This window comes from Ictidomys tridecemlineatus, chromosome 4 (assembly GCF_052094955.1).
Source record: "Ictidomys tridecemlineatus isolate mIctTri1 chromosome 4, mIctTri1.hap1, whole genome shotgun sequence".
NCBI lineage: Eukaryota > Metazoa > Chordata > Mammalia > Rodentia > Sciuridae > Ictidomys > Ictidomys tridecemlineatus.
Window position 1 is genome coordinate 205,524,648 of NC_135480.1, and position 20,846 is coordinate 205,545,493.

At 59.8% G+C, this 20,846-nt stretch overlaps 1 protein-coding gene across 1 annotated transcript; it reads left to right on the forward strand.

Annotated features, from left to right (window-relative positions):
* The first annotated feature begins 757 nt into the window (after positions 1–757).
* Positions 758–15,778, forward strand: Plpp7 (phospholipid phosphatase 7 (inactive)). The gene is made up of 2 exons (XM_005321092.5): positions 758–1,498; positions 14,535–15,778. The coding sequence occupies exons 1-2, from the start codon at positions 1,048–1,050 to the stop codon at positions 14,897–14,899; spliced, it is 816 nt and encodes a 271-aa protein (XP_005321149.1). The 5' UTR covers positions 758–1,047; the 3' UTR covers positions 14,900–15,778.
* Positions 15,779–20,846: the final 5,068 nt, after the last annotated feature.

Genomic DNA, 20,846 nt, shown 5'->3' on the forward strand with positions numbered 1-20,846 from the left:
CTCTTCCTGCCTGGGCCAAGCCCTCTCTGACCTGCAGATCAGACCCAGAGCCCTGGTTCTGTGGCCCTGCAGCACCTTTGCACACTTGTGACCGTTTTTTGTGTCATTCATGAAAACCCCACTGGTGTGAGCTTCCCGGAGACAGGGGCAGAGCTCTGAGCAGGGGGCCGGCTCTCGGTAACTCTGCATTGCCTGCAGCTGCTGTGGCTCTCCTGTCCTTGGCAAAACTCAGAGTACCAGGTACCATTGGCAACCTCCATTGGCAGATCTGTTATCCACCATCCATTACCCCTCCCTCTGGCGAAATCAGACCTCAGACTGCATTCGTTTGGGTTGACGTCAACCACAGCAAATTCACAGATTTAAAAAGAGAGGGAGGGAAGGAAAACCCAGCTGCCACCTTAATGAAATACTGTCACGGGGGGGGGGGGGGGGGGGAGCTGGCCTGGCCCCAGGGACCCAGCATGATGCTCTTAGTGATGTCACCAATTCCATCATCTGGTGCCCAGAGAGGCCTGTGGCCGGGGCTCCACCTGCCCATGGGACTAGGTCCACGCTGCCCAGGCCAAGGGGGCAGGCAGGCCTGGCTCCCAGGGGTCTGGACGGCTCAGAGGGAACCTGGTAAATTCAGGGGTTAAACCAGGACCCGACTCTGCCTGGGCCAGAGGCTGAGGCCACAGCTGAGTCCAGAACAGCAGAACTACATTTCCCAGAGTGCCCCAGAGCCCAGGGACAAGCCATTGGCAGATTTAAATAGCCCAGGCCCAGGCAGCCAGGCGGCAGCTGTGGACTCGTCCACCTCCCTGCAGCTCCATTGGCGCTGGCCCGGCATGGGTGGGCTCATTGGCTGTCCAGCTGGCACTGACATCCCCTTGGAGCCTGGTGGCAGCCGGAGGTAAACAGCCACATGCAATCCTCCACTCTATATTTAACAGCTGCTGCGGGGAAGCAGGCAGCGGCAGCCGGGCCGGCCCTTGCCTTTGGGGAGAAGGCCCTCGGAGTGCAAGCCGGGCTGGCACCGGCCTGCTCAGGGTGAGCGAGGTCACCATGCCAGCTTCCCAGAGCCGGGCCCGCGCCCGGGACCGCAGCAATGTCCTCAATAGGGCCGAGTTCCTGTCCCTGAACCAGCCCCCCAAGGGCACCCCAGAGCCCCGGGGCTCTGGCAGGAAGGCCTCGGGGCCCTCGGCACAGCCCCCACCCGCAGGCGACGGGGCTCGTGAGCGGCGCCAGTCTCAGCAGCTGCCCGAGGAGGACTGCATGCAGCTGAACCCCTCCTTCAAGGGCATCGCCTTCAACTCCCTGCTGGCCATCGACATCTGCATGTCCAAGCGGCTGGGGGTATGTGCTGGCCGGGCTGCGTCCTGGGGCAGTGCCCGCTCCATGGTCAAGCTCATTGGCATCACCGGCCACGGCATCCCCTGGATTGGGGGTACCATCCTCTGCCTGGTGAAGAGCAGCACGCTGGCTGGCCAGGAGGTGCTCATGAACCTGCTCCTGGGTGAGTGTCCCCGCCGGCCCCGCCCCGCGCCGCAGGACCAGCAGGGCCTCAGAAGCCAGCTGGACTGAGCAAATGAGTTTAAGTAGGAAGGGCGCCCCAGAAACGGGGAAGCCAGAGCCTGACGCACCGAGGAGGCCCCTCGCCAAGTGAGGGCTGAGAGAAGGCAGAGGTCAGCAGGAAGCTCCAGGGGCCTGTTCTGGACAAAGGGCACCACTGCCCAGGGGGCAGCTGGGGCTGGGCAGTGACCTCAGGGGCCTGAGGGGTGTCCTGGGCAGCAGGCGTCCTTGTTCGACTCCCTCCACAGCTGGGGTCCTTGTCCTTGACCAACACAGGCAGCACTTGTGATGCCCCCCAGAGCCCCCAGCCGGCTGGGTTCAGGGGCCTGTGAGACGCCAGGCTTCTCCCCACAGGGCCTGGGTCCCTCCCACTCAGAGCCTCCTGGAGTCCTGACCTGCTCCTTCCCAGGAGAGTGGCTGAAGTGGGGGGGCAGGGGGCGCTGGTTACTGGTTTGTGTCTCTGGAGTCTTGGCTGCCACCAGCCCCTCTGGGTTAGTACCGTCTGTCCTTGCCTATGGCCTTGTGGGGACCCATGTGGAAGACAAGCGCCCCTCCGCCCCGGGGTGACACCTCCAGATGCCCAGGGCACTCAAGGAACCTCGGCCTCCACCTCCAGGCCAGGCCTGGGAGGGTTTCCCACCCCTCGCCATGTGCCAGCATTCAGGGGACAGGGGGGTGGGGGTTCTTGGGCCAAACAACATGTAACAGGGGTCTTGGCTCCAAAAGGGGTGTGAGTTGGGCCACAGAGAACTTCCGTTCCAGAGGGAGTTATGGGGACTGAGTCTGGGGCCTGGCACTCAGGGGTGCCATGTGGAGAGGGAGGCAGAAACAACCAGAAACCTGGGGAGGAGCTGGCTGGGTCCACCACCGCCTAAGCCTCTCGTTTTTATCACTAAATCATCATCATTATTATTTTATTCCAAATAAAAAGTCTCGCGATGCCAAGCACAGTAGCCCACACCTGTAATCCCAGGGGCTCAGGAGGCTGAGTCAGAAGGATTGTGAGTTCAAAGCCACCTCAGCAACTTAGCAAGGTCCGAAGCAACTCATGAGACCCTGTCGCTAAATAAAATATAAAAAAGGGCTGGGCATGTGGCTCAGTGGTTAAGCGCCCCAGGGTTCTATCTCTAGTACCCTCCTCAAAAAAAGTCCCGTGAGTTTTGTGCCCCCTGTCATTCCCATTTTATAGATTAGGAAACTGAGGCTCCTATAAATAAAGTAGTCTGACCAAGCCTCAGCTTGGGATCTGCACCTGGCCTGCCTGACCTACAGGCCTCTGCTCTCTGCAGGTGATCTACCAGGACCTTGGAAGGGAGGGACAGAGTCTGGCTCCCACTCTAGGTTTCTCTGGTGCCCACAAGAGCCATGGAGGGCTGTGGCTTGAGAACACTGGCTGGAGTTAGATTGCCTGGTGCCCTAGGTGGGACAGGGACGCGCTCTCCAGGGCCTGGGCTCCAGACCCCATTGGCTCCTGCCTGCCTTCCCCCGGTGGTGACACAGGGGATGGTGCTGAGCTTTGCTGAGTGTTTACTGTGTGCCAAGCTGTGCGTGAACCACACGGCACTTTGCACCTGGACCACGACCTCTGAGCATTTAAAGAGGAAGAAACTGGGGCTGGGGCTGTGGCTCAGGGGCAGAGCGCTTGCCTAGCATTCGTGAGGCACTGGGTTCGATCCTCAGCAACACATATAAGCAAAATAAAGATATTGTGTCCACCTAGAAGTAAAAAATAAATATTAAAAAATAAGAAGAACCTGGGGCCCAGGGTGATGGTGCTGCAGCTAGCCAGGGGCGCAGGCGTTATTCTACCTTTACTTTGCGCCGTCCTGAGAAGGGTGAGGGAACTTCGGGCAGGTGAGGATCAGGGAAGAAATCAGGGTCTCAGCTGTCCCCAGACAGTAGGTGCTCCGCTAAGGGGTGGCTCCCCACCAGAGGGGTGTGCTAGCAGCTGCCCCCTTCACCACCTAAAGTAGCTCCTCTTCAGTCTGTGCCTCACATACGAGCATCGGCTTTTACGAAAGCTCCGCCTGAGGCTGGGTTTGCTCGGGGCTAGAGTGCTTGCCTAGTGTGCACCTGCCTAGTGTGTGCTTGCCTAGTGCGCAGGAGGCCCCGGGATCAATCCCTGATACTGGAAGAAAAAAATAGAAATTAGGCCTGTCCCGGTGTTTAAAAATTTGCAACTCACTTGTTGGATTAGGTTTCTGGCTCTTGGCAGCTCTTAGCTGCTATGGGCCCAGGAGTGTGTGCCCCACAGGGCAGAGAACAAGATTGGAGACGCCTCCCTTCTTCTTCTTCTTCTTCTTTTTTTTTTTTTGGTACTGGAAATTGAACTCAGGGGCTCTCAACCACTGAGCCCATCCTCAGCCCTATTTTATATTTTATCTAGAGACAGGGTCTCTCTGAGTTGCTTAGTGCCTTGCCATTGCTGAGGCTGGCTTGGTACTCAAAACCCTCCTGCCTCTGCCTCCTGAGCAGCTAGATTACAGGTGTGCGCCACCATGCCCAGCCATGCCTCCCTTCTTGAGTGACAATCACTTTTTAAAAATCTTTAAGGACGTCATTTATTGAGCTTCATCATGCACTACTTGCCGTAAACAGCTAGGATTTTAGATTGCAAAAAGCCTCCTCCATGATCTTCGAGGGCAATGTCAATATATCCATTTTACAGATGAGTAGACTGGGGTCAGGAGCACCAAGTGACCTGCCCACCCTCACAGCTGTGAGGGATAGTCCAGGAACCAGATCCAAGGCTTCCGGGCTGCAAGCCACACCTTCCCCTCACCGCGGCCTGAGGCTCACTCCACTGCTGCCTGAGCAGGGCTGGGAGGAGGATTTCTGTCTGTGTGTCCAGGTGCCAAGACCATCACAGATAAGGACCTGCCACAGAGCAGCCTCACTGGCCAGGTGGAGCAGGCAGGGTGGGTCTGGGGCCCAGGAAGCAGCTCTGTGGGAAAACACTGCCTCCAAGGCCAGCAGTAGGCTCTCGCCCTGCAGCTCTGCCTGACCCCAGGAGGACTGTGGACCCCTTCTCTACTTCGGGAAAGCTGGCTGTCCCCTGAGCAGGAGCTGCAGGCACCATTGCCATTTAGTCTTGGGAGGGGCTGGGGTAACTTCCAGTCCTGGCACTCGGGCGCTGGGGTCAGACGGGGTTTGTCCAAGTCCCTGCTCTGCCCCGTACTCTGTGCAAACTTGTTCCCACTCTGGCTGTGTCTCGGGATCTGTGCAATGAGGGCACAGGGCGGGGCTGGGGGTTCCAAGGAAGCTGGTTAAGTACAAGGCCAAAGTCATGGTTGCCTGGAGCATGAGGGAGCCCTTGGCCAGCCCTGCCCACCCCCTCTGCCCCAGAGCATGGCCGACTTCCTGGGCACTCTCTTCCTGGGGCCTAGGAAGGGTGCCAGCTAGGCCAGAGAATCCCTGTCTCTGCACACCTCGCAGCAGTGGTCCCCTGCCCTCCCCCTCCCCCTGTCTCCCTCCCTCCGCAGTGCCCTCTGCCATGGCTCCAACTTGCCAGGCCAGAAGCAATCTTAGCAGCTGGAAAAAGTAGACTCAGGGGCTGGGGCTGGGGCTCAGTGGTGGAGGGCTGGCCTGGCATGTGCAAGGCCCTGGGTTCGATCCTCAGCACCATATGAAAATAAAGATTAAAAAAAAAAAAAAAAGTAACCTCAACCAGACATGGGTACAAATCCCAGACTTGCTGTGGGCTCAGGCAAGGACTTCACCTCTCGAAGCCTCAGTTTCCTCATCTGTTAAGTGGGTTGTTGGGAGTCTTCACTGAAGAATCACACAGTGTTCGGTGTGTACTAATGCTGGGTGACGCTTGTGTAACTACGATAGTTGTTATCAGCAGCAGCAGTGTTGACACCGTCATTATCAGAAGGCCCAGGCCACCTCCTGCCAGGTCCTCTCCAGGCTTGAAGTGCCAGTAAAATGACCCCACGCTCCTTCTTATCCCTCCCCTGTAGCCCCAGCTTGATGAACCCAAGGGAATTAGGTGACAGGTAACCAACCCATCCTGGTTCACCAACCTTGTCCTCCTTCCTCATGGGCCTCTTCTGGGGTGGGCAATGCCCTGTGTCTTGTTGCCGTGATCCTTTATTAAAGTGTGTGGGTTTTTTTTTTTTTTTTTTTTTTGGTCCTGGGGATTGAACACCCAACAGTGCTTAACCACTGAGCCACATCCCCAGCCCTTTTTATTTTTTTATGTTGAAACAGAGTCTCCCTAAATTGCTGAGACTGGCTTTGAACTCGCAATTCTCCTGCCTCAGCCTCCTGAGCTGCTGGGTTTACGGGTGTGTGCCTCCTGTCAAAATTTTCCTGAATATGAAAACAGTCCATTTGTATAGGTCATTCTTTGTTAGGGTGATACATGTTTGTTGGGGTGGGGTGTAGCTCCATGGTGGAGTACATGCTTTGTCACGCATGAGGACCTGGCTTTGATCTATATGAACATACAAGTTATTTCAATAATTTTTGTGTGCAGCTCAGTAGCATTAAGCTCAGTGCCATGCAACTGTCACCACCGTCACCACCGTCCACCTCCAGAACATGTTCATCAATAAAACTAACCCCCATTTGCTCCCTCCCCCCTACACCCAGCAGCCATACGTGGTGGCTTTCTGTCCCTATGCATTTGGCTCTAGGAACCTAATGTAGGTGGACCCCATTGTATTTGTCCTCCCATAACTGGCTTATGTCACGTAATGTCCCCAGGGTTCATCTATGTGATAGCACAGGTCAGAATTGCCTTCTCTTTTGTGGCTAAGTACTCTGTGTGATGCTGGATCTCGGCTTGTGCGTGCTCTGTTGCCCTGTGGCGATTGTGCCTGAGGCTGCCCTGAGTCCTGCTGTCCCTTCATCTCTTCCTGCTGTGAACTCACAGTGGAACTGCTGAATCCAGTGGTGATTCTGTGCAGCTGTTTGGAGACCCCGGGGCCATCTTCCTTGGTGGCAGTCCTGTCTTGTGTCCCAGGGGCTCCAGGTTCCCCACACCCTCGCCAACACTTGATCTGATTTTTCTCACAGAACCCTCCTCTCGCTGAGGCTGGGTTTGGGGTTCCCTAGTGGAGCCGCACACCTTCTCGTGATTCACTGTTACTGCGAGAGGTGATTCAAGCAGCACTGGGGTCAGCCTCACGACGCCCCACCAGGCCTTCCCCGAGCACGGTGCTTCTTCTGGAGTCGTAGTGTTCTGCGGTGGGGACGCGCCACCGTGATCTAGGGCATGTTCAAGGAGGTGGAGCAGAGGGAGCTCCGTCCAGACCAGACCCAGGAGGATTACATCAGGCGTTTTGCAACACGGAGGCTTGCTCCATCGTGAAGATTGATAATGACAGCATCAGTCCCAGGTCGGGCAGACAGTTGCAGGGTGGACAGCCTTGCAGACGTGCTTGCTGTCTAAGGCTGTGGTGGCCTCTCTGCAAGCTGTGGCCCCACTCAGCGGGACCTCTCCTTGCTGTCGGTCACTCTGCTCCTCCCAACCTCTGGTCTCCCTGGGTCCTGCTGTGAGGACTGGCACCAGGGACCCCATTCCCACTCTTCCACAGGGATGGAGCTGGGAGAAAGGGAGCTGCCCCTGCCCCCTGCCCCCAGGAAGCAGCTGGCCGTTGTCTCTCCTGCTCTTCGCCCAGCTTGGCCTTTGCTCTCAGGGAGACACCTGCTAGGCTGCGTGTTCCCATCTGGAATCCGCGTCCCAGCCACCGGTCTGTGCCGTCACAGGGAACCGGCTCCCCGAGCCTGGTGTACCTTCCCAGCCATCCTGAAGCACCCACCCACCCAGGACCCCCGGCCGACCCTCCAGCTCTCCCTTCCCCTGCCCACCAGCTCTTGCTCTTGGGGACAACTTAGGTGATAACCCATCCATGAGGCTCGTATGACGTGTCCCTTACTGAGATTCAGGCTGATCCCATGTCAGATTCGCTCCAGCTCCAGGAGGTAAAATCTCCCCTCCCGTCCCCAGCTTTGCTTCTTATCTCAGTGGGGCTCAGTGTGACCATGGGTCCCCCAGGTCTTTGGCCACCCCTGACCAGGTCCTATATACCATGGCAGCCACCCTGGATTTAGATGCCATAGAAAGGAACCAGCTCACTGTGCAGAGGTGCAGCCAGGTCTGCACAGTCCATTTCTGAGACTCAGGCCAGCAGCGTTTGGTACTCTGCTGTGCAGGAGGCAGTGGGGGACGCCACACTGACGATGCCCATGTCCTTGGCACAGTCGTCTTTAGAGCTAGCTTGGCATGCGGAGTCCTCAGGGGAGAGAGTAAACCCCCTGAGGGCACACACTTGCTCAAAGTCACTGAGGCCCCGGAGCAGAAGACAAGCCAGGACCCACCTCCCAGTGCCCAATTCCCTTCACCAACCTCTCTGCTCACCCAGTGCTCCCCAGGGCCCATGTCCTTCTGCAGGGCTGCCCTGATGCTTACAAATAACTGTGTGTGTGTGTTGTGTGTGTGTGTGTGTGTGTGTGTGTGTGTGTGTGTGTGTGTGAGAGAGAGAGAGAGAGAGAGAGAGAGAGAGAGAGAGAGAGAGAGAGAGAGAGTGTGCATTTAAATGTACCCTTTCAGCCGATCCTAAGTTCATTGGCATTAAACATGTGCCTATGTGGCCACCGCCGCCATCCATCTCCAGAACCTTCTCACCTTGCAAAACCGAAGTTCTGTGCCCTGAAATGTCAGTTCTTCACTGCCTCCCAGCCCCGGGCAGCCCTCATGCTACTTGCCACTATGAATTCAAATCCTCTAGGTCCCTCATGTGAGTGGAATCCTACGGTAGTGGTCCTTTTGCAAAAATAACTTTTAAGAATGTGCGGAAGGATACATATTCATTATAAGAGAGAATTAGTGCGTGATTACAAAAAAAACCCACAAAGTCACCCTTAGTCCTCCTGCCCAGTGAAGAGCGAGCGCAGGGACCTGCCGCAGGCCCCTTCCGGCTCCCCTGCAGGCACACTCACCCCCCCCAGGCACACTCACCCCTGCAGGCACACTCACCCCCCCCAGGTACACTCACCCCTGCAGGCACACTCACCCCCGCAGGCACACTCACCCTGCAGGTACACTCACCCCTGCAGGCACACTCACCCCCCTAGGCACACTCACCCCCCCCAGGCACACTCACCCCTGCAGGCACACTCACCCCCGCAGGCACACTCACCCCCCCCAGGCACACTCACCCCTGCAGGCACACTCACCCCCCCCAGGCACACTCACCCCTGCAGGCACACTCACCCCCCCCAGGTACACTCACCCCTGCAGGCACACTCACCCCCGCAGGCACACTCACCCTGCAGGTACACCCACGGCTGGTGCAGCCCGGGCTCCCCCGCAGGCCCTGCTGTTTTCTGATCTGCTTCTTGCACTCCGCTCACCCGCTGCCCTCCTTCGGTGGTGATGAGTGGACATCAGCCACATCCACACGGTGTGCCAAGCGTCCTGTTGTCTAGACGGCCACGGCTGGCCCGTCTGTCTCCCCCTGAAGGGCACTGGGTCATTTCATGGTTCTCAGTGTCATAAATAATACTGCTGTGGACATCCCAATCAGGAGTGCCCCTGCACATCCTTAAGGATCTCCCAGGAGCCAAAGGGGACTGTCCAAGGGACATGTGGTGTGAAGACTTCTGATTCTGAAGCCGAATGCCCTTTAGGAAGTCGAGACCAACTTGCGCTCACCCCAGCCATGCAGGCCTGGGTTTGTCTCTAGGAGGCAGGGTTGACCCCCAGGCCAGAAGCACCAGGACCCCTCCTGGCCAGCAAGGGACATTGGTCCACAGACCTGTCCCCCCACCAGCCAACCAGGAGCCCCCGGAGGCCCTGTCCTGCCCCTGAGGGTCACAGTGGAACGGCCCCCAGCTTCCCTCCCCCTCCCCAGCCCTGACTTCCCAGAGCCCTGTGGCTGAGCAGCCTGTCCCAGCACACCCTCAAGGGGACAGCACGACAAACCCAAAGGCCACCACACACTGTCCTCCCCTGGGTGGTCCCCAGGGCCCAGCCATCAGCACACGAGTAGTGCTCTGCCTTCCAAGGCCCCAGAGGCACGGCTTGCAAACCCCAGCAGCTCCTCTCTGGGAAAGCTTGGGCTCCTCACGGGCCTGGGATCCCTGACCACCCCAGGCCCCAAGGACCTCAAGTGGGGAAGGAGGACATGAGGGAGGTCTCATCCCGCTCTGGGGCTGGCAGCCCCCGGGACAGCAGGGCCTTGGGAATAGGAGGAGCTCCAGGAGAGCAGGGCCTCCTGCATGGGAGGAGCAAGGTGCTGAGGGTGGAGATGTTGGGTGGACGTCATGAGAGGCCCTGTCGTCCTCTGCTGTGGTCACAGGTGAAATCCATTTATTATCCTTGACTCTGTGAGGCCCTCAGAGCAGCCTCTGAGCTGATCCCCAGGTGTCCGTGAGGGAAGGGAGACTCAGAGGGATGCATGTGCCAAGGTCATACAAAAAATTTGCAAGTAGTGACTCTGACACTGATCTTTGATTCTGAAGCCCAAGTGCACAGCCACCACCCTGGTTGATCACAAAAACGGAGGCCCAGAGAGGTTAAGTGACCTGCCAGAATCACACAGGAAGAGTGGTTAAGTGACTGCCAGCTTTCCTGACCTTCACCCTGAGCCTCCCACCAGGTGGACCTTTTCTACCACGGGGGTCTCCTTGCTCCCTCTAAGCCAAGAACAGGGTGTCAGTCAGTAAACCTTTCCGTGTGGAATTCGCAGAATCTTGAGAGGTAGCGTCATTTGCTTCTATTTCTGGGTGCCAGATTACACTCTGGGGGTGTTGGCATTGCCGCAGTCTCACTGTGGGCTGGCCACACGGGAGGAGGGGAGAGGCCCGGCAGGGGGAGCTGGATGGAGCACGGGGGATGGGGTGGGAGGCCAGGGAGGCTGTGGGCTCTGGAGGAAAGCCATCCTGTCCAGTGGACACTGCTTCTATTTACAACCCTCAAAACCAGGTGGGAAAGGTCACTGCCCGCCAGCCCCAAAATAACATCACTCTCTGGGTAAGCACTTGGGAGCTGCCCACCAGCCCTGGGCCTGGCATATGCCTGGACCCCCCAAAACAGTGATGGCCAAGAACTGGGAGTCAGGTGAGTGACGGAACTAGGCCCAGGATGGGCTGGGCCAACTGGATGGTGGGCTGGGCCTGATAACCCTGAGGGCACAGGGCAGGGAGGGCAGAGTGTCCACCCTGTTATGGCCTCAGAGATGCCTCCTGCCAGATGAATCAGCAGCTTCCCAAAGGCCCAGACATGGGATTTCTCAAACCAGGGGGCACGGGCAACCTCTGAGGTGTCCCCAGCAGGCAAAGGAGGGTCAGAACCAGATACCATCTTCCTCTGCTTCATGTTCTGGGTATTTTTTTGGGGGGTACTAGAGATTGAACACGGGGTGCTCCACCACTGAACCACATCCCCAGCCTTTTTGTTTTTTTATTTGGAGACAGGTGACCTTCCCTCCTGAACCCAGCAGCTCTCCACCCACGGGGCACCTCTGCTGGGGTGGCGGGCTTTACACTGGGCAGTTCCAGTCCTGGTTTTCACCTGATCCACCTGGTCACCAACAGGGCAGATGCCCAGATCTTCTAGTGACTGGTGGCATCGACTTTGGGCCTGATTCTAGTCTGCTGCACATTAACTGCCCCCAGAGTCTCAGCACCTAGACCCTGGCCATTCCCTGGCACCAATACCTGGGAGGCCCTCGCCTCATCACTGTGGCCCCGTCACTTGACCCGCTGGGACCTCAGGGAGGACAACTCTTTCATCCATGCACCTGCCTCAGGCCCCCCAGGCCCCAGGGCAGGCCAGACTTGGCCTTAGGAAGGACATATGAGGTCCCCACACAGGTTTGCCCCCTGCTTCCTGTTCACCATTAGCTCGTTTTGTCCCGTGATGGCCTATGTCCGTGGGAAGACGGAGGGCCTGGCTCTTAGTAGGAGACAAAACTCACCTGTGACTCTGGGCCTGTGAATCTAACCCCCTCCCCAGGTCACTTCACTGTCATTCCCCTAGTGGTGGAGACTGTCCCCCAGGTCATTTTCGGGGTCTTGCAGGTGAGGGAGGGCCTCACAGGGCTGCAGAGGCCCTCCTGGCCTGGCCTTCCCGGCTGTCCCACTAGGCTGAGGGCACCCAGTGGGCCAGGGGTCATCTGCAGCTGCCTCCCTCAGGCTTCCCCGTGCTGGAAATCTGGCTGTCCCCAGTCCTTCTCTCCTCTAGGGCTGGGACCGCCCCCAGATTCCAGATGGCTCCAAATCCTGGCCTGGGTCAGCAGCACCTAGGCTGGCTAGCCACCATTCAAACCCAAGCTGAGGCTGGACTTTGAGCAGCAGCCCTGCCAGGGGACAGTGGAAGGCTGAGGAGTCCCTCGTGACCAAGGGGCAGTGTGGACAGCCAGGGCCTCACACTGTTAGCGGTGGAAGTGGGGACATTGACATGGCAAAACTTTCAAAAACGGCTTGGAGCTGCATGTGAGCATGCTGATGCTTTTATCAGATCTACACTCCACACCAGGGGAGGAGGGTCTGGACAGGGCTCCTCGGAGTGGCAGGATCCCAGGGGCCTTCAGATCTAACTGTGGAAGTGTCCACTGGGACCAGCAGCCACTGTCTCTTCTCATTTCTTTGGGCAGCTGCTGAGACCCAGCAGCTCTGGTGCATGGCACTGTGTTCCAGGAAGGCTCCAGCCAGGCCACCTTGACCTGGAGTCACAATCCCTGATCTGAGCTGCCCTTGGGCGGGGGGTGGGGGGAGGCCTTGAGAGGAAACACTTGGCCTGGTTTGCTGGGGAGGAGGTGACCACCATCTCCATCTCACAGGTGGGGGAATTAGGTGACCCAAATAGGGACACACAGCACTGCACCTGCTTCTGGGGTTGTCTTCCCTGTCCCCAAAGAAGGGCTTACAGGTGCTGTGACCCCATGGGGTCTCCTAGGTCACTGATGCCAGGGAAACATAAGGGCCAGAGGTGTAGGTTCCCCCGGTGACTCTGCAGCTGCCCCGGAGGTGTGTCCTGGCCTGCCAATGCCACCTGCCACCACAGAGGGCCTTTGTGAGGGTGGGAACTGTTTGCCCAAAGCCCTCATGGTGGCTGTCCATGCCACTGTGACCAGCTGGGTGAAACTGCCGCCCCGGCACGGGCCTTCATCTAACTGCACAGAGAGGCAGAGCAGCCCCACACAGGAGGGTGGCAGCAGAGACATGATGGAGACCCAGGCCTTTCCAATGTTTCCAAAATGGGGGATGAGCCCACCCTCTGGCTAAGAGCCTCAGGCCAGTGAGTCACCCAGCATTTGGTGACTGCTGCTCTATTAGGTCAGGGGACAAACCTGAGAACAATCAGGCATGGCCCCAGCCTTCATGAGCCAATGGTGCAGGGGGAGGTGTGGCAGAGGCACCAGCCACTCACCACTGAGGGGTCCTTGGTGACACAGGGCATGGAGTGTGCACACTTCAGGGCCTGTCCTCCCTGCGAGGCCAGCACAGGCCCCCTGACGTGGTGACATTGAGGCTGAGGCCAGAAGTATGCTAGTGAGTCAGGGGGTTGGAAAGGGGCAGAACATTCCAGAGAGGAGGAGCAACAAGTAGGAATGCTCCACACTGCCCGGCCCCGCCTCACCCACTGCAGAGTGGGGACGGCTGCCACAGTGGAGAGCAGTTTAGGTGCCTCGAAAAGCCACAGAGTCACCCTGTCACCCAACTGTCCCAGTCCTAAGTGCACACCCCAAGGAACGGAGAACAGAGACCTCCCCCCCACGCAGGTGCTCACGCACAGAGTCCACAGGAGCATTGTCCCACAGCGGCCAAGTGGAAACAAACCAGTGTCCACTGCCATGTGACGATCGGTGGCTTAGCCACCCGGTGGACCACCGTTCAGCCACACAGAGGATGACGTGCCCATGTGAGCTACCACGTGGGTGGGTGAACCCAGGAAACGTCACGGTGGGGGGGAGCCAAGCACAGCAGCCCCTGTGGGAGGAGACCAGGAGAGGCTCCTCCTGGACGGAGAGCTGGCGGCAGGCGGGGCTGGGCCGGAGGCGGGGCTGGGCCGGAGGCGGGGCTGGGCCGGAGCGGGGCTGGGATGGAGGCAGGGCTGGGCCGGAGGCGGGGCTGGGCCGGAGGCGGGGCTGGGCGGCAGGCGGGGCTGGGCCGGAGGCGGGGCTGGGCTGGAGGCGGGGCTGGGCCGGAGGCGGGGCTGGGCTGGAGGCGGGGCTGGGCCGGAGGCGGGGCTGGGCGGCAGGCGGGGCTGGGCCGGAGGCGGGGCTGGGCCGGAGGCGGGGCTGGGATGGAAGCGGGCGGGGCCTGACGCCTTTGGACCGCCTAAGGGCCTCTGTTTTAAGGGTTTCCTCATGGGGCGAAGGGAGGTTCTGGAAGTAGCTGGCTGGTCTGGTGTCAGACTTTGTGAACACACAAAATGTCACTGAACTGTGCTCTCTAGCGTAGTTAATGGCACAAGACCTGAGTGTCCCTTTAATTTTTTAAATGAGGGTAGCCATGCCACCCTGTCAGAGCTGGGGAAAGCTTTGGAGAGGTCCTTTCAGGGCCCGCCTCTCTGCACGGGAGCCCTCCAGGTCCCCGTGGCTGCTCACCAGCTGCCCACACTTTCTGTCCTCTGGCACCTTTGCTGAAGGCCTCAAGAGCAAAATGGGCCCCCGCCCTCAAGGTGCTAGTGAGTGATAGTGGTGGGTCTGGGAGAGAAGAGAAAGGAAAAAATTAGAAAATGCAAAGTAGTCAGGTGGTGAGAAATGCTGTAAGGAAAAGGAAGCAGGGCAGGGGGATGTGATGGGGGCTTCTACAGGCAGACATAGAAGGAAACAGATGTCAGAAAGAAGAACACTCCAGGTGGTGGGGCAGTGAGTGCAAAGGTCCTAGGCAGGAACCTGCCTGGAAGTCAGTGTGGCTGAGGGAGGTGATCAAAGGGGAGGTGAGGCTGGATGGGTCTGGGAGCCGGAGCTTGGCCCAGTTGGTGGCACCGACTACCCAGGACCTCCTTCTCTCACCCACAGCTCTGCTCCTGGACATCATGACAGTGGCCGGGGTGCAGAAGCTCATCAAGCGGCGCGGCCCATTCGAGACGAGCCCCAGCCTGCTGGACTACCTCACCATGGACATCTACGCCTTCCCCGCTGGGCACGCCAGCCGTGCCGCCATGGTGTCCAAGTTCTTCCTCAGCCACCTGGTGCTGGCAGTGCCCCTGCGCATCCTGCTGGTGCTCTGGGCCTTCTGTGTGGGCCTGTCCCGCGTGATGATCGGACGCCACCACATCACGGATGTCCTCTCGGGCTTCGTCATCGGCTACTTCCAGTTCCGCCTGGTAGAGCTGGTCTGGATGTCCTCCAACACCTGCCAGATGCTCATCTCTGTCTGGTGACCCACCTGCTTGCCAGCCTGCCCACTGCCTGGGGCGTGGGGTGGCCGGGAGAGTAGCAGGAGGCAGGGTGGGTATGCAGGGAAGCAGGTGGCCCTGGTCAGGGCTGCCTCACCTCCAGGTCCCCTCCTGGTTGGAGCTAGCAGTCTCAGGCTGGCCCCGTGACTGGCATGTTCTCAATGCCATGCCTCTGGCCCCTTTTCCTGGACTCAGATGCCCTCTCCAGGTGGCCGGGGACTGCCTGTGCGGTGGCCCTGCTTGGCCGCCACTCGGGGGACACAGGTGGGAACAGTCACGGCAGCAGGATGGGCGCGGTCTGGTCCTCTTACCGCCATGACGGTTGAGGGCTGGGTGGTGCCCACCACGCCACAGCACGATGCCCAGCGACTTCCCCCAAGCTCCGCAGTGCAGGTGGCATTGCCATTAACGGTCATCGATAGCTTGGGGCAGCACTTTCCGAGGGTGCCCGCAGGACGCCCGCCGCCGGCGCTCCAGGGGAAGAGGGTGTTGTGGTCCAATACTTTTGGGAAGTGCTGCGCGCTCCGCCTGTAGGGCTCCAGGAGTCCTGCTCAACCTCGCGAAGCCATGTTTCCTCAACTTACTGGACCACAGGACCCTTTTCCTGAGGGACAGCTATTGACCCCAGGAATGGCACTGCCCGCGAGCCGAGCCGGAGGGCCTGAGGTGCGAGCTGGCCTCCCCGAGGCCCGACCCAGAGCCTGGGGAGACCTGGAGCCGCGCCCTCAGAGAGCCCGGTCCTGGCCCAGGGGCATCCGTGTGGCTTTGGCCCCCAGGGGCCGGACTCTGTGAGACCTAATAGGTCGTTTCCTGTCCGCGTAGGGATGTGCATAAACGTGACAATACAGATGAAATGCAAACAGACACTTGTAGTGTGGTCTCTACCTCATGGAAAGCCATAGCCCCGGACAGTGGCCTTCCCAGGAGGAGTGCCACAGCAGGGGGAGCTAGGCAGGGCCACCATGCTGCTGGTCAGGGGTAACAGGCCAGGGCTTTTCCAGGCCGGTTGGCCCCCTCCCTGTCACTGTCTGGCGGTCATCAGCCCATTTAACTTCCCTCAGCCCCTGACCACCCTGCCTGGGGCCGGGACAGTGAACCTGTGCTGGCTGTCCCCGGGAGCCAGAGGCCCCTGCTCCAGCCTCAGGCCCTCCCAGCTCCTTCCTCACTCATGACAGACCAGGTCCTGTTCCCCAGGAGGTGGACCAGCCACCAGGCAAACAGTCTGGCCAAGGAGCAGCAATGAGCATGTGCAGGGTGGGAGGACCTGGCCACAGGGCATCAGGGCAGGGTAGATGGACCCAGCCACGGGGCATCGGGGCAGGGGTCCCTGGAAGAGGAAGCCAAGGCCAGGATTCGGGGAGCAGCGGGCAGCAGAAGAAGGGCAGTGGGCTCCAGCAGAGGAGGAGGCCAGGAGGTCTGTCGCGGGTCAGCAGGAAGCCAGAGTGCAGGGTCGGGTGAGGGGGGCTCTGAAAGTCATGGTGGGCCGTGGACCAGGACCCTCTGATGTGGGGTGACCAGCAGGCCCAGCTCACAGATGAGAAAGCTGAGGCCAGGAGGCAGGGCCCTGGCCTGCCATGGTTGCCCTGGTGGCCTGCCCGCTAGCTTCTGCAGGAGGCCACCTTCCTCATGCTCCGAGGCTCCCCCTCCGTCGCGTGACCTCATCCTAACTTCCAGCATGATCACATCTGCAAAGACCCTGTTTCCAGAGAAGGGTGCGCTCCTGGGCCAGGCCAGACGTCCACACCTCCTTCTAGGGGGACACAACCAACCCATCTGTGCAGGATCCTTCAGGGGACCTTCTCTGCCAGCCAGCCCCTCTGGGACTCCACAGGGGTCAACCCACTGCCCTCTGAGGAGGGGCCAGCTGCTGCAGAGGAGCCCCAGGGGTGAAGGCAGGTGTCCAGGCTCAGTGCCCTGCCCAGGCCCTGTGGCAGGTCTGCCACCCATCCTCCTGCCCAAGACCCCCACCCACCCTCCCAAAGCCCCCTGCTTCTCTGTGGAGCTTCCTGCGGGCTCACCCCTTCTGGGGTCAGGGGCCTGCTTTGCCCTGAAGGAGCTCTGGAGAGCTGGACCCAGCAGGGCCACCACGGTCAAATCCCACATGCTGAATGCTGGCCGGTCCTGGCGTCCTCAAAATGCCTCCTGCGCTCCCACAGCTGCTCAGGTGCCCGCAGGATGTGAGCAGAGGGGTGAGGGTGTCTTCCTTCCCTCTTACCCCACCCTCGAAATCTGTCCCCCACAACGAATTCGGCTCCAGGTTTGGGCTGGGGACAGGCTTCTGCCTTCAGGGACCCACATCCCCAGGAGGGACACGGGTCCCCAGAGCTTCTGCACCTGCAGGAGTGGACAGGGGCTCTTGGGGTCTCTGGGATGTGGAGGGGTTTGTAAAGAATGGAGGCTCCCAGCAAATACTTGAAGGCTCTGTGGGGCCCCAAGCATTAAGGAGGCCAAGTAGTCCCCAAAAGGCAGGGCCGTGTCCTGTGGGGTGGCGGCAGCAGCTGGTGCTGGCCAGGTGCTAACGCAGCCTTGCAGGGCCCTGGTGTCCCAAGTGCCAAGGGAGGAGTGCTGCGGTTGCCAGGGGTGGTGCAGGTGGGGTGCCCCGCGTGGGAGCCTGCCGCAGGGGCTGGGTCAGCCGGGTTCTGGGCACTGAAGTCCTGGAGGTGCCAAAGGAGCCAGCATTTGAAGCTGACAAGGGCGTGTTCTTGGCTGAGCTGCGACTGGCCCTGGCTCAGGTCAGCCCCCGACCCTGACTCTCTTCAGAACACCGGCTGCGCTGCCCCTCCATCAGGACCTGGGAGGGTGGAGCAGGAGGTGCCTGGCACCCTGGACGGAGCCCTGTGGGAGCCTGGAGGGGAGGGGGGAGGGGAGGGAGGGGAGAGAGGGGGAGAGGGATGGGGGAGGGAGAGGAGCAGGGAGGGGAGGGAGGGGAGGAGACAGGAGGAGGCCTCGACACCTCCAGGACACCTTCAGGAGCAGCTCTGTTCCTGGAGAGAGCCTGGGCGGGGAGGTGGGCGTTGGCGGTGGGCAGGGTGACAGCTGCAGGCGCTGTCAGCCTGTGCTGTGGTGACTGAAGGCAGCAACTGCTCTGTGGTGACGGTGAAGGGCAGGCCCATTCCCACACCTGCCTGGGCTGGATCAGATGGGCTTTGTGTGAGGGAGGCTGCGGGTCTCTCTGGCCGGCTCCTGGATGCGGTCCGCTCCGCGCTTCTCAGAGTTCCTGTGGAGTTGCTGTGCTTCTTTCTTCACCACTCAGATCCCAGACCTCTCATTCCCAGCCTCCCAGAATTCAGCCCCTTCAGAACTGACATCCACTGCTCTGCCAGGGTATCAGGGGAGGGGGCTTCCAGGGGGCTTCCAGGGACCTGGCGTGTGCCGTGTCCTTCACGGGCATCACAGTCTCGCATCAGCATGATAACATGAATCTCTGTCTTACAGATGAAGAAACGGAGGCTCAGAGAGCCAAAGTCATTTCTCTAAGGTGGTCCAGCTAGGATGTGCTGGTCCTGACTGGAGACCAGGCCTGGACAGCCTCAGAGCAGAGAAGCCCTTTTGAAAAGAGAGATTCAGGGCATCCACTGTCTGAGTCTGATTTGTGTGGCTTTAACAAAACACCTAAGGCTGAGTGCTTTGTAAAGCAAAGAAGTCTGTTTAGCCCACAGTTCCACAGATTGTGGAACTTGGTGTGTGCAGCTTTGGTTTCCGGTGAGAGGCTTGTGGAAAATAGCATCACATGGGGTGGTGGTGGGGGACCAGACAGTACACCAAGAATGCCAAACTTGCTTTATAATGACCCATTCTTACAGTGACCACTGCAGGCCCCTGAGAGCTGAGCTTCTCCCTCAGCACCCTTCCACCCCTCCCAAGCCGGGGTGGTGCCTGTGACCCCATCTCTTTTTTCATTTCTTTCTTTTTTGGCACTGGGGACTAAACCCAGGGGTGCTCAGGCACTGAGCTACACCCTCAGCATTGTTTACGACTTATTTTGAGACAGGCCTTGCTGAGGCTGTCCTCGAACTCGCCATCCTCCTGCCTCAGCCTCCTCACTGTGCCTCCATGCCCGGCCAAGGCCCTGTCCTTCAAGTGTCCTACCATTTCTGGACACTATTATCCTGGGGACACCTGTGCAGCGCATGAGCCTGGGGGGGTGAACCACACCAAACCACGGCACCCGCCAACCTCAGGACGAGGCCAGGATTACGAAGTCGCCATGCGGAGCCGGGGTCGACTCTCCCAAATCCCACTGTGGGCGGCGACTGCTGAGTTGTCCGAGGCCACCCCTGACTGGACCCCAGGGTCCCATCCTGGGCTGGACGCTGGCCGTGGTGGGAACGAGGGCTGCTCGGGCTCTACGCGGCCCCGGGGGTCTCCACACCCGGGGGGCTCCTCCGCCCTCCCTCTCCCGCCCTCAGGTGGACCCTGCAGGCTGTGGTCCCTCACCCAGGTCCGGCGGCTGCCTTCCCACGTCCCCGTCCTCTCCCGCCCACCCCCCACCTCACCTCTGCAGCATTTCTGCCGGTCAGGCCCGCTGTCACCACGTCCCCAAACCCAGGCCCCAGGACCCTGGGAGGAGGCAGTGTTAAACTTGTCCTTTTACCCCCTGAGCAGGGGCCACAAGGACCTCGGGAGCCTGGCACAAAGGGAAACAGGTGGCTCGTCCCCGACTCCAGGGGTGGGGGTGGGCTCCAGGTACAGAGTGGCAGGCAAGTCTGTGAGGGCCAGCGCTGCGGCTGGAAGGTGTCCCTCAAAGTCCACGTGTCGGGAAGGCAGGCCCCAGGGACATACTGGAGGTGGGACCCTCCAGGAAATGTCCAGTCACGAGGGCTCCCTCCTCACGAATGGGTCTGTGTGCCATAAGAGAGGTGTGGAGTGGCTTGTCACTCTCACCCTTCGGCCAGCTGCCGTGTGAGGACAGCAGGAAGGCCCTCGCCAGACCACATATCAGCACGGATAAACTTCTCTTCCTCATAAACTACCAGGTCTCAGGCGTTCTGTTACAGCAGCACACAACAGACCAAGGCAATGTCTTTCCAAGTAGAAGGGTCAGTTCCTGGTGCCGTATGGGAAAAGCCATGGATAGGTCGGAGGACAGAGCCCCTTGAGGTGGCTGGCAGGACCCCCAAGGTGTGGTCCCGGAGCCTCACAGGAAACTGCGTTTCCAGCCGTGTGGGACTCTCTGAGCCTCAGCTTTGTGCTTTGGAAGGGTCAGTGGACTGGAGGTCCAGGGAGGACTGGGCACAGGCTGAGCAGGGCAGGGCAGACTCCAGCAGGGAGCTTCCATGGGGGAGCTGAGCAGACAACCTTCAGATCCAGCTCCGTCAAATCGCTGCCCTTCTGAGCCCCACTTCTTCCGTCTATGAAATGGGCACAGTATGTACCTTGTGCAGCTCCTGGGCTCAGGGAGAGGGAGTCTTGGGAGTCCAGGCGGCACGTAGAGGCCTGGAGAATGAGCTGCGTGGGCCCCCCCAGGAAGGGACAGCGAGCCTTCTTGCACACTGGACAGGCGGAGGACCCAGAGCTGCCTGTCCCCCAGCTGTGGTCCACCTGGGCCCCTGGGGGTATGGGTGGGCAGGGATGAGGCCGGGTGCTAGGAGGAGTCTGCATGCTTCTCCCTGAGGGCTGGCTTTTCTGGGAAGGGGGTCCGAGGCCGCAAGCAACTCTCTGCTGGGGGTGCGGAGCTGCCTCCCACTTCCAGAGAGAATCCCACCCGATTGTGGCTCCTCTGAGAAACCTGCTCCCATCGCCATGGCAACCGCAGGGCTTCAGGATCCTGCTCCTGGTCACTGTGGTTCAATTCCCACGAGAGGCAGACCCTGGGGTTCGTCCCTCTCTCACTCCAGAAAAGGCACACTGGCTCCAGGAACCACCCCCAAGTCAGAGGCCGGCGTGAGGGTGCAGCAGGGGACAGGCAGGCTGCAGTGACCGCTCTTCTCCC